Source organism: Myotis yumanensis, unplaced genomic scaffold, assembly GCF_028538775.1.
Source record: "Myotis yumanensis isolate MYYU_CA2020_CCGP unplaced genomic scaffold, mMyoYum1.0.hap1 SCAF_8, whole genome shotgun sequence".
Classification (NCBI taxonomy): domain Eukaryota; kingdom Metazoa; phylum Chordata; class Mammalia; order Chiroptera; family Vespertilionidae; genus Myotis; species Myotis yumanensis.
Genome location: NW_027223759.1, coordinates 15,914,018 through 15,927,301, shown reverse-complemented (window position 1 = coordinate 15,927,301; position 13,284 = coordinate 15,914,018). Strand labels below are relative to the sequence as shown.

General features: G+C 36.4%; 1 protein-coding gene across 4 annotated transcripts in view; it reads right to left on the bottom strand.

Annotated features, from left to right (window-relative positions):
- CPS1 (carbamoyl-phosphate synthase 1) overlaps positions 1–13,284 on the bottom strand; it is a 155,561-nt gene that overhangs the window by 54,884 nt on the left and 87,393 nt on the right. For all 4 annotated transcript variants that reach the window (XM_070422051.1, XM_070422049.1, XM_070422050.1 and 1 more), the window contains exons 18-22: positions 11,349–11,493; positions 9,699–9,909; positions 7,604–7,802; positions 4,394–4,570; positions 1,027–1,145 (exon numbers count right to left, since the gene is read on the bottom strand). In XM_070422051.1, the coding sequence (XP_070278152.1) occupies positions 1,027–1,145; positions 4,394–4,570; positions 7,604–7,802; positions 9,699–9,909; positions 11,349–11,493 (851 nt within the window). The remainder of the gene's footprint in view (positions 1–1,026; positions 1,146–4,393; positions 4,571–7,603; positions 7,803–9,698; positions 9,910–11,348; positions 11,494–13,284) is intronic.

Here is a 13,284-nt window from a genome sequence, read left to right as displayed (position 1 = left end):
AAATCTGTAATACTTTCAACAATAAAGGTAAATTTTAAATAATAATAAATCAGCAACAATAAATAAATAAGTAAATAAGGCATTTAAAAATACATTTTTAAGACCTATCCAAGATTCCATAAACCTGAGGTGCCCCAACAAATGACCTAGCCTCATAAACTAAAAACATTTTAAAGAACTGACATTATCCGAATATTGTGAACATGAAATTTTAAAAATCATTGCCCATGAAGGAGGTAAAAAATGTAAATTAGTGAGAGGTAAAGAGTTTGTTAACAGTAACTGGAATGTGGCTTATTTGCAAGCTGAACTGGAAGTCCCACTGTTAAAAAATCAGTAAAATGCAAGCAGAATACATTGGCTCGTCAATGTACAGTGATGTGTAGGTCAACGTTAAAAGAGAGAAATAGGCTTGGCTGGTGTCGCTCAGGGATTGAGCATCGACCCAGGAACCAAGAGCTTGCAGTTAGATTCCCTTTTAGGGCTCATGCCCAGGTTGTGGGCTCGATCCTCAGAAGGGACAATGCAGGAGGCAGCCAATTAATGATGTTTCTCTCATCCATTTTTCTATCCCCTATCTCTCTTCCTTCCTTTCTCTCTAAAACAAAATATCAATTAAACCAATTTTTTTAAAAAGAGAAAAACTTGGAATTCAGAAACTGTATAGAAAACAGGAATATTACTCTGTTGATTATTCAAATTTAAACTAGGTAATGTTTAGTAGTTAAATAGCACATGATATCATAAATGTACATTGCTTTTCATAAATGCAAAAGACCTAATAAAAACATCATTATGTTTGATGGCATGAATGGGGGTAGGAGACAGTTCAAATATTAGTAGGTGCCTTCTAATAAGTAAACATCTTAAAACTGCCATTTCTTCTGGCTATGGCCACTGCTTTTCAAGCTTGGCACCATTTACCTTGTTGAACTGTAATTTTGGCCAAATGCTTAAGGGTAAGAGGAAGACTATTTGAAAATTACCCAGGAGATATCTGGAGTGACTAGAGCCAGACTGCCTTACCTGTTGAGCCCTTTTAGTGTCTTTTCCATGTTTAAAATGTCACGCATCTTAAACAAAAACCACCTGTCAATGGATGTGAGCTTCACAACCTCATCAAGGGGCATGTTGTCTTCCAAAGCCTGCCAAAAGGAGAAGAGATACATTTTTTGGAAAACAGTTTATAAATGTCTTATTTGGTTGAAAACATGGAGCAGCATCCCTCTCCTTGTTACTCAGAGAGCCTGAGGCTATAGTCTGAGACATAAAACATGAAACTGGTACCATATCACTGATGTTCCTCTCATATACCTACAGATGCTGCCGACTATTTTCACAATGACATCAAAGGAGGTGTGCTGAGTTAATCAGAGTGGTATGTACTCAGAAAAATCCCCCAACAGGCTCTGCCTCCTGCTCTTAATATGACTACATTACCAATTATATCCTAAATTTGTGACATCTTTTTGGAATTAAAGGAAATCTCTTGAAACTACAGTTAAGCCAAATTGGTAAGAAAAATCTAGAATTTTTATAATGATCATTTGACTTGTATTTTGGATGCTTACCCTTTAGCAAATAGCATCCTTTTATCACCTCATTCCAAATGCATGCAAACTAGTCAGTGAGAATATATGGGTCAAATCTGTCTTGGTCTTATTTCTCTAGACTATACCCTCACAAAGGACTTCAAACAAGAAATTATTTTGAATCAGTTACTTTGACGTTGCACTAAGACAGACATTTTGCAAAATCTTAATATATTCCAAAACAGTGTAGTAATAGCTTCAGTTCTGATAGGCAGCTCAGCCTTTCTCTGAAGCTTATTTTAGCAATTTCTCAAAAGTAAAATTACAGCTATGGGTCATTAGGCTAAGTAGAAAACGCGACTAAATGAAGAGATAAATCCTCAAAACCAAAACTTTCATATTCAAAAGATGTCTATTCTTATTTTTAACTATTTTTAGATATATACTTATACCAAATAAAAAATAATCTGATACTATTCCAAAACAAAATACTTTAGAATGGCACACTATCTTTTTAAACCCCATTAAGAAATAGATGTGACTAGCACTCTGGTGTTAAATATTTCAACCCACGGAACTGAAATTTCTTAAAACTTTTACTTATTTCTAGTATTAGAGAGACCATAATTATAAGTGTGGAGAGAGATAGCACAGTTCATAATTCTGTTGATTGGAATAATATGACATCTAATGGGAGTACTCAAAGGCATGTTCATTTTGTAAGTATAATTCTCCCTGTAATTACAGACAGATTCCCAAGAGGTTACTATTCTGTCTTATTTTCCAAGCGATTAAAGCACAATTAGCTGTTGGCTATCAACACTGTGAGGAGGATAGAGCCTGAAGTTGGAGCACTGTTGACAGACCAGAGGAAGTTTGCATACAATCGAATAACAGTGATCGCCCTGTGTGTGACAGAGGACCTAGAATACTGTAATCATGTCACCATGAGGAAGGACAAATACAGTCACACCTGCAGTTTTGAACAGAGGGTAAGATCCCGCCTGTCTTGGGACTTCATCTTCAAGGCTTTGCTGTGTAGCACGGCTATAATGAAGTTCATAATGACCCCAAACAAGTTTGAGGTGACGCTAATGTTCCTCAAACCAAAAGTAATGCCCTGTGTTCTCCCCAAATCAAAATAGGTGATGATCCAGTCATCCTGAAATAAGACTGCTGCAGAAATCAGACCTCAGAGCAAGTTGCCCTTTTCTAAGAATCATGAAACCGAGCGAAGATTTACACACTCCCTTCATTCTTTTTCCCCTTCAGCCCTCCACAGTTCTCACACTCTTTGTCAAAATCACCAAGTGCTTGGTTGCTGGGGAAATGAACAGTAATGATGACCTCTAACAAATAGAAATCAGTTCCTTCTCCCGGCACTCTGGTAGACAATAATTTATACTCCAGACCCGGCACTTCTCGCTCAAACATAGGGTAGTCTGTGCAAGAAAGAATCTCTGCACATTTTCCCCTGAATTCTCATCCTTTATAAATCTCTTAGAAAAGAATAAAAGGTTTGCTTGAGTTTTATAGCCTTGCTGGGAACTTGGAAATACTTCCTTTTTTCATTTGCCTCAAAATGGCAGAAGCATGATAACTAGACTTAAGGGAGGAAATCCCTGTATATAGACATACACATACACATATGACTATAGTGCATTGCTTTTTAAACAAAAGACTGAAATAAAACCAATAAAGAAGGTGAGATGGCTTTCTAGAGTTAACCTCTCATCGTTCCTATCACCCCTCCACCACAGAAAAATGTTAATTCTCTAGTACCTTGAAATTCAACATTGAGAAATGTTCATCAAAAGATACTAGTATCTCCCGGAATTTGAATGGGAATGAAATATTCTGCATTTAGAAACCATAAAGGTGAGAAGAGTATACATTATATGCTAGGACTCTCAATATCTGGGCATGAAAGTTGCAGTGAGTTCAGAATCACTAACAGCGTTTTGCTGTTACAAGGAGACAAATTACAAAAACACATTCCCTTTTTAAAGACAAAATTCATATTTTTCATCAACTCATCCCACAGGCACACACCCAGGCATAAAATGGTCAGCAGGGCTTTGTAACTCCAGTGTGGTTTGATACTATGGGAGGATTAATGCCTAAGCTTCCTTAAATGTCAAAGAGCCATGTAGGGATTTCTGACCAGACAGATCCCAGCTGGCCAAGTCACCTTTTATAAAATCAGATAAGCTCAAACTTCAAAACTCTAAGCATAGTAAACATGAAAGGAGATTAATGTGGCATTTAATTTGCATAAAAGGGAACTACGGAGTGGAAGTGAGAGTTGTGGGTCTTTTTTTATTCTAAACGTAAAACCCATAAAATAATTACACAGAGAAAAGCTTATAATCATGAAAGTTCTTTATAGTCTGTTATTGTTTTTTAAACACAGAAAAAGAAGCAAGTAAATAGAGTATTCTAGAGTCTTAAGTAACCCATACTAAGTGATACTATTTTATACATCTTCTTTTCTAAAATATAATTTTACATATTTTCAAGGAACAAGTTACGAGAGTGATAAGAAATGACAAGCCAATATTATCAAAACTATTTAAGAGTATTGATACTATATACACTAAAAAGGAGAAACATTTCATCTGTCTGATCATCCCTTAAAACTGTAATGTGTCCTACACTCTAGGCTTAAAGTCCAATAAAAAAAGGGTAATTTTTTAATTAACATAGAATAATCTGATTAAATCCATAGAAATCTCCAGTTTAATAGCATTAAAGAGAATTAAAATCTTTCCCCGAGTCCCTGAATTTAAGATTTTACTTTAATGTTCAGGCTGCCTATATTCTGAAAAAATAGTGTCTCTGGACCCTTTGTCATATATTACCTTAGCAATGGCATAGATGCGGGTACTGGATGGGTCCGACAGCTCTCTTTTGAGATCTAGGTTGGATGGCCAGTCTTTGTTCATTGGGAGCCTGGAAGTGAAGCCATCTATGGACGGGTGGCACATCCTTAGAGCCTTCTGGAAACTCTCCTCAAAGGTGCGCCCAATAGCCATGACCTGTAATACACATTTAAGAGCTCTCACTTAAAGAAAGAGTTTATTTGTTTCTAGTTTGTAACGGAACTAGAAAAGTAATATTTTTCAGAAAAGACTTAGGAATAAAACAAATATCAGAAGAATACTACTCAAATTTAGGTTTTATTTTTTCTTCTCTCCTTGTCTCCATGATTTTGATATAAAGACTTCAACATTAGGTCAGTCTTTTACCACTTAGAGAATTTCGCTGTATTTGCTGAGATTGAGGAGGACATCACATGTACCTGCTCCGTACCATAGTATTAAAATAAGGAATCTGTGGCCAGAACACATAGACCCTTCCTTGGGCATACATTAACACATAAATAGAACTATTCTGAGCAAATATCAGTCAGTACCCAAGACAGGTTGGTTTTCTTATAGCTAAGCATTAATATTAATAGAACCTTGAGAGTCATAAAAAATACTGACAGATTCAGATTTTAAGAGTAGGTGGAAATTAAATTCTCCATGACAAATTCAATGTGTCTTCCCACAATCTTTACAGCTGATTATACACTAATCAATTAGAAAAACAATGTGGTGATTTAGTTTGAACAAGTTACTAGTCAGAACTAAACTTAAATTGACTTTTGAAGCCTACCTAGTTATTTTCAGTGGATAAACACTGTCTTTGAATCATTCCATGGAATACTAGATTGCTATGCATTTTTGGTCGCCAATTTAAAATAATAATAGTATTAATGCTGCTGTCAGTAAACTCCCATGATTCCTCAAATGGACCTGAATTGCAATGAATATCAGTTTGGTAAATCTTCTTGTCAATTGTGTGACAAGATACATATTCAAAGATCACTAAAGCATGTCAGATAACCTTTCTACACTGCTTCAAATTTAATTAGAAATAAGGGAAGATTCTCAGGAGTAGGAATAGATGAAATCTTAGTGCAATTCAGATATGCAATTTGCAAGGCATAGTGGTATTTGAAGAGTTAGACAATATGTTCACAGATTTTCTCAGCTAGACATGGGAGAGGCTGCCAGATATAAGATGTTTCACGGTACTGTCAAATTAAGAAAATATGTTTGAAATATTAAATAACATTTGTAAATATTACATATTTAAGTGTTAACCCTATAAAGTAACTAGTTCTAATGTGTCACAATAATTATCTTACTCACTGCTTTATCCTCCCAGTGTCTGCAGGTAGTAAGACCTCAGGAAGTATACACTAACTTGAGTTAAACTATGTGAACTAAAGGTTAAAATTAACTGACAATAACTCAGATAATAAGCCCTAAATGAAAAAAATTATAATATTATCTCATATTCTTTCTCCTACAAATTTTAAACTAAACATTATGAAAAGGGACACTTGACACAAAATGTAAACTAAATAACAGCGTTTTTTTGGCAAAACAAACTACCAACAAAACTTTTCATGGCATTTGAGTTCTAATTCTACTGTGTACCTTGAAGCATTATAGAAAAAAGTAAGATTTAAAACAACAATAAGGAAGAAAAACTACTACTCGTCTTTCACAACTAGTAAGACATTTTCATTTAAAAGGTCAAGTTGTTCCTTATCTGTCATTACTTTAAAACTTTCCATTAATATTGTGGAAACTAAGGAAACCAAAACAGTAATAGGTCTGCCTTCCACATATGAATATGAGTGATCAGTAAAATGTCATGTTTTTCTTTTCCCCTGCACTAGTGATCGGTTTACTGTATTTCCTGTGATTAGTAACATGACTAGTCTGAGTTTCTAAAATGACTCGTCTGAGTTTATGCTATAACCTATATCATGGGGAAATGAAGGCCAAATAGCACATTAGGTCACAAGTAGGGTTTTTTTGCTGTGTAATCTAAACTGGCTTAAATATCTAGACATACACGAAGAGCTCCTACATTGACCATACAGAGAGAGCGATGAGTTAAAGTAAAACAGACAGGCAGATAGAGATAGATTTTGAGATTTGTACATACTGCTTGTGTTCAAAGAATTCTACTCATAAACAATGACAATAATACTGATGCGATACATTCATTGGAAATGTGCTGTGAATCTACCTTAAAAATTATTACTAAGCACTTACATGTATTAATCCAAAACCTTACAAGAGCCCCACAGAGTATTCTCATCTCCCATTTTTCAGATGGGGGACCTGCGGCTCAGTGTTTCACAAGAGTGTCTCTAGCTAGTAAGTGGCAATGCCAAGAGTAAAACCCAAGTTCATCTGGTTCCAACTCTCAGGTTCTCTCTACTATACCAAGCCTCCTAGATGCAAAAAGAAATAAGCCCTTGGTGGGAGTGGCAAGAGAGTGAATCTCAGAGGTGGGGATCTGAATTCCTCTGTTTCTTCCTGTACAAGGAGCACTGCTTCTCTGAAGAAGGAATAATCAAAAGCTAACTTTAATTTAGAATTTAAAATAGAGCATTATGTAAAATTGAAGGGTGCTAAAAGCTTGGAACATTTCAGTTTAATAAAAGGAGTGTAATACTCTACTGTGCTCATCTTAATGTAGAATTTTAGAGCTAGAAGGATCATGAAAGATCTTCCACTCTCGCTTCATTCTTTCCTAGAAGGAAAGTAAGGTCTAGAGATGACAGCCACAATTTTCAAGGACTAAGGTTGAACTCTTAATCACAGTTCATTGGTCTTTTGTACACGATGTTATCTTTTATATATTATTATTGTCTTGATTTAGTTATAAATTACATTACAATTCAGTTATATACTATTAAATATAAATATGTGTCTTAAACATGTGTATTTTTTACATACCTACACATATGGCCTCTCCTTCTGAATGCTCCTTTAGAATACTAGAATGCTTAGATGCTCTTAAATCCATTAAATGGTCATTACATGCCTAATGTTAACAGTTTAATAGAGAGATAGCAAAACACTAGGGAGGAAATGAAATTCCTCTATATCCTTCACTTATGAACCCAGTATCCAGGCAACCTTAGAACTTTAAATGATATTAAAAATTAGACAAAACAACTGGGAACAAGGATGAAATAAAGAAATAAACCAAGGACTCACCTCTCCTACACTCTTCATAGAGCTACCAATTCGGCTAGATGTTCCATGGAAACGATCGAGATCCCAGCGAGGAATCTTAGTAACCATGTAATCCAGGCTGGGCTCAAAGCAGGCTGATGTCTTCCCTGACACAACGTTCTTGATTTCTGGAAGTGGGATTCCTAAGGCAATCTTTGCAGCAATAAATGCCAATGGGTATCTAAAAAGGAAGAGATAATTTTTTTTTCTTTCAGCAATAAGTATTAAAAAGAGACTAAAACAAATTGGTCTTTCTTAGAAATTCTGGTATTATTCTACATCAGGATCTAAAACACACATGATTCTCCATTGGGGATGCATACTGAATAGCCACTTTTAAAATAACTAGAGGCCTGGTGCATGAAATTCGTGCACTTGGGTGGGGGGGTCCCTCAGCCCAGCCTGCACCCTCTCTCAGTCCAGGAGCCCTCAGGGAACTGGCTTAAGCTGGCAGTCGGACATCCTTAGTGCTGCCACGGAGGCAAGAGAGGCTCCCACCATGGTCACTGTGCTCGCCAGCCATGAGCCCGGCTTCTGTCTGAGCAGTGCTCCCCCTGTGGGAGTGCACTGACTTGAGCATCTGCTCCCTGGTGGTCAGTGCGCCTCACAGCAAACGGTCATTCCGCCGTTTGGTCAATTTGCATATTAGCCTTTTATTATATAGGATGTGAATCACAATAAAGTATAGAGGCAGAAATCCCTATACTTTATTGTGACTCACATCCTATATAATAAAAGGCTAATTTGTCTGACACGCAGTGCTACAGCTTCCAACCTTCATCTTTTCAACCTAAAATAAATAGTTGCCTTGATAAAGTGCTCACTTGTGTAAAACCTCCAAAATATATACATGTCTGCACCTGAGAACACAGTGGAATTAGCTGAAACTATGGGTTATGCAATAGTCAGAAAAGGTAGGCATTTCAAGCTTAGGTCCTTGCTCTATCTCCAAATTATCTTTGAACTTTGGGCTTCCAACAGAACTATCATTCTGGAAACTGGACTAGCTTCTTCTGGAGTGTCAGTGTGATAACTATAGTTTCAGTGTGACACTGTAGAATTACTTATGAGTTCTGTAGTACAAATCCACCATCTAACAGGTGAGGAGACTGAGAGAGATACTAAGTGATGTGTTCCAAGTCTCACGGTCAATACAAGAACCAGAAAGAGAACTCGGGTCTCCTGTCTTTTGTCTAGAGCAGTGATGGCAAACCTATGACACGTGTGTCAGAGGTGACACATGAACTCATTTTTTTGGTTGATTTTTTTTTGTTAAATGGCATTTAAATATATAAAATAAATATCAAAAATATAAGTCTTTGTTTTACTATGGTTGCAAATATCAAAAAATTTCTATATGTGACATGGCACCAGAGTTAAGTTAGGGTTTTTCAAAACGCTGACACGCTGAGCTCAAAAAGTTCGCCATCACTGGCCTAGAGCAACATGCCTTCTATTTAGAGGTAAATATTTTATTCATTGACATGACATATAATTTAAATGCCAGATGCATAACATTAATAGTAATAAAGAGTATTAATTAATTTTTCCTCCAATGATGCTTGTCAGCAGTTGTTATGTGGATGACAAATTTATTTATTTGGTGGCAACCTTTATTTATAGAGAAATCCTATATTGTTTGGTCTTGTGGAATTTTTGCTAAAATAAAATAATACATATTGAATGCTTGAGTCAAGCGAACTATATATTATTTGTCCACCATTTGTTACATGTGAAAAAGCTGATTGAGAACTAAAATTAAGGATTAATTTGCACTTTTTAACAACATCTGCAAAGTGTAATTAAGAAGCAGATTTTTCCCCAGCCTGCTTTGACCACCCAGATTTTGATTAGTTTGTGATTAGCCAGCAAACAAAGCCAGCTAGCAATACCATTTGCCTCAATCTGGCAGCAAGCTCATTAATAACCATGTCCTGAGGGTCCTACATGATTTGGAGCCAGCATACAGAAATGGGGACTTTAGTTTGTAAACGTAGCACAGTCTTCAGTAGCTGCCAGTTTCCCAGTTCTCTCTGTGAAACATCCACAAACCCATGGCCGAGCATTCTGGTCTTACCCAGTGGCCTTGGAGGCCAGGGCAGAGCTTCGGGACAGTCTGGCATTCACTTCAATGATGCAGTACTCCATGGTGGTAGGATGAAGGGCAAATTGAATGTTGCATTCACCCACAATGCCCAAGTGGCGAACGACGTTGACGGAGGTGCGTCTCAACATCTGAAACTCCGCATTCGAGAGTGTCTGGGCAGGGGCCACAACCACTGAATCACCTGTACAGCCAAGCAGCACTCGTTAATTTGTGTGTGTGATACAAGACACGGAACAGTCTAAGGGTTTGATGGGAGAAGAGTTATCTTATATATAAGGCACGTCCGGTATTATTTCCTCAGATTCTTGTTTTACCTGTATTATTCTGACATTTATAGGAACCCTCCTAACCTTTCCCAAACTCATCTAGCTGTCAAGGCTTCAGTCATCTACTTACTGAATTGACATTAACTTTTCAATTTCCCTTCTCTTCATCTCAAATTAACTCTCTCTCAAGTTCTTCCTCCCATAAAATATCATCTCCCCTTCACTCAGACCGGCTCTCTACCTGTTTCTATATCTCATTCCTTCCCATTTTCTCACTCTTCTTCAATCAGAGTCCTTTGTATGTTTAATCTCTTGGTCTGTAGTCACCATCCCTTCTGCCTGAAAACATGCCAGATCTCTAGGAGCTCAAGAAGCTCCTCCCTCAACATTGCTAGATAATCACAAGAACCCATCTCTCATTCTTTACATGACTACACTTCTTGAACGTTTACCAATTCTGCTTATCATTCATTGAGATATAATTCCATTCACTATGGCTCACATAAATAATTTTGTATTGAAACTATACTCTTGAACATCCAAAGCCATATTAAAAACTCATTTTTAACCTTTCAGAGCATTTTATACAGCCCATACCAAAGCTCTTTTATGAAATATTTTCTTAGGTTGGCTTACTTGATACTGTACTCCCCTGCTTTTCTTCCTATCATTCTTTTTTTTATTCCACACTAACCCTTCCTCTTTCTTCTGCCTTATAAAATCTAAATGTTACATCCTTGACCCTATTCTCTTTTTTTCTATGCCTCTACCCTTGAATACTTAGTAAATGCTTGCAGCTTCAATCATTACCTTTATACCAATGACTTTCAATGACTTTATATCAAATTCTCTACTTCTATCACATTCTTGAATTCCTATACTCTTAACCCTCTTCTTGTGAGTTTCATCAAATGTAGCATTTCTAAATCCTGTCAATATCTGTGCCCCCTAGTCTAACTAGTTCCCTTCTTGAGAAACCTATTTCTATTACTTGTGGCTATTTTCTCATTCACTAGGGACAAACACCTCAGTCTGCTTTAAGTCTTCTTAACATCACTACTTACTTCTCAACATCAAGTCTTATAGATTTCACCTTCACATTATATTGCTTAGATTTGATGCCTTCCTCGATTGAAATCAGGATAATAATCCCTGCCTTACTTCATAGGATTTTTCTGATGATAAAATAAAATGTGAGAGTATTTTCAATTTTACTATATGTATAAAAATGTTTATCACTAGACTGTCAGGTAAGAATGGCAATTTAAAGGAAAAAACTTAATAAAGACTGCTATGGGCTACCAGACACATGAGCTGAAGGCATTACTATAATTCTTAAAGATTCTTTGCCTACCTGTATGAACGCCCATGGCATCAACATTTTCCATGTTACACACAGTGACACAATTGTCATCAGCATCTCGGACTACTTCATATTCTATTTCTTTCCACCCCGTCACTGACCTCTCCACCAGGATCTGGTTGGTCATAGCAAAGGCCTAAAAATGGGTAACAAAAGGTATCAAAGAGTAAGAAAAGGCACTGGTTTAAACATGAGTATTTATAACGTCCTGGCCTAAATACTGGTCAGCACTGAAGTCTCAAGCCCAGCCTCCATCCTCTGCTCTCCGGAAGGCACAATGTGTCAAAAAATCAGTGAGGTACTAGGAATAGCATCCTGCAGTGAATACGCTTGATTTACATTATTGAGGCTTGCCATTCAAAGTGCTGATATGACATTAAATCAAACTAATTTGGGAAAATAATTGAGCAATCAGGCAGAGGGAAATGAAATTATTTCGGCAGCTAGGCTTCTGTGAAACCAGAAAATGTGATAAGTGTGAATAAATATAGAAACATAAATCTAAAGACTCTGGCTTTCTCCAAAATAGCTCAGGGTGCTGCGTATGGTGACATACACAATGAAAGTCAGTTGATGTTGATGAGGAGAAGAAAGGCGATGATGATGGTTGTAAACAGTGAGCCAAGATGGCATATGAAACTTGGGAATTAGAAGAATCATATGCAACTCTCATTATGGTTAATCACTGCCTAAGTGCTTAAGTACTCTGAGTCATATATCATGTATGCCTGATTAAACAGATATGAATTAGTATAATCATCATTTCATATTTACTGAGTACCCAGTGGTAGGTAGAACTGAACTCAAAATATAAAAGAGGTCGTCTCTGACCTCAGGACATTTAGCGGCTGAAATCCAAGACAGAAATGTCCTTTGTCTCTTAATACAGTTGATTTGTGATGGCCGTGAAAAGAAGAGAAAGCAACTGGGGAAAGTAAATGGTTTTCAAGTTATTAGCAGGCAGTAAAATGAAATAACTCAATGTAAGTTTGTCCGTAATGGGTCTCAACACTATTGTTTTGACCTCAGTCAACACCATTGGCTCCAACATGTGCAATTGAAACTGGGACACACTAATCCCCACAGCTGCCCATGATAAGGTTTTCAAAGTGGTTAGGAAATTCTGTAGCCAGCGTTAACAATTTAATAGTGATTAATTTGTTGTTAGAATTGCCTGCTAAAAGAAGAAATCTGGGAAAGAAAGCATGTGAAATTGGGAAAGCGTTTTGCATTCTAATGAAGTAGAATAAAGATTTGGACACAGGGGCAATTTACATCATATTCACCTGTTGCCTCAACTTCCTTTTTTTCCCCTTTCAAATCTCAGATTTTATACAAAACATTGACTTAGGGACTCAGATGAGTTAATGCAGTTTCTTATGGTGCTAATTATAACCTCAAGAGAATAGCGATACTTTAGGATATAATGATATCAGTAGTTATTCTCAAGAGAAAAGCAAGGTTTTCATTAAAGAAAATCATTCAATAGCCTATTGATTATTTTAGAGTAATATGAATATGAATAAAAAGTATCCCAGTGCAAAATTGTCTTCATTAGTAAAAATTATTAGACAATTCAATATTCAAAAGGTTTCTATACTGTAAAAAGTTTATATTTTTAATAGAGCATAAATACATATTGTCACTATTGACATTAATAATAAGATTTATAATATTAAAAAAACATTGGGAATATCTAATATGCTAGAGGGGAAAATATGGTATATGTCCATTAACATGTTTTTTCTTTTTTTTTTTTAAATATATTTTATTGATTTTTTTACAGAGAGGAAGGGAGAGAGATAGATAGTTAGAAACATCGATGGGAGAGAAACATCGATCAGCTGCCTCCTGCACATCTCCCACTGGGGACGTGCCCGCAACCCAGGTACATGCCCTTGACCGGAATCGAACCTGGGACCTTTCA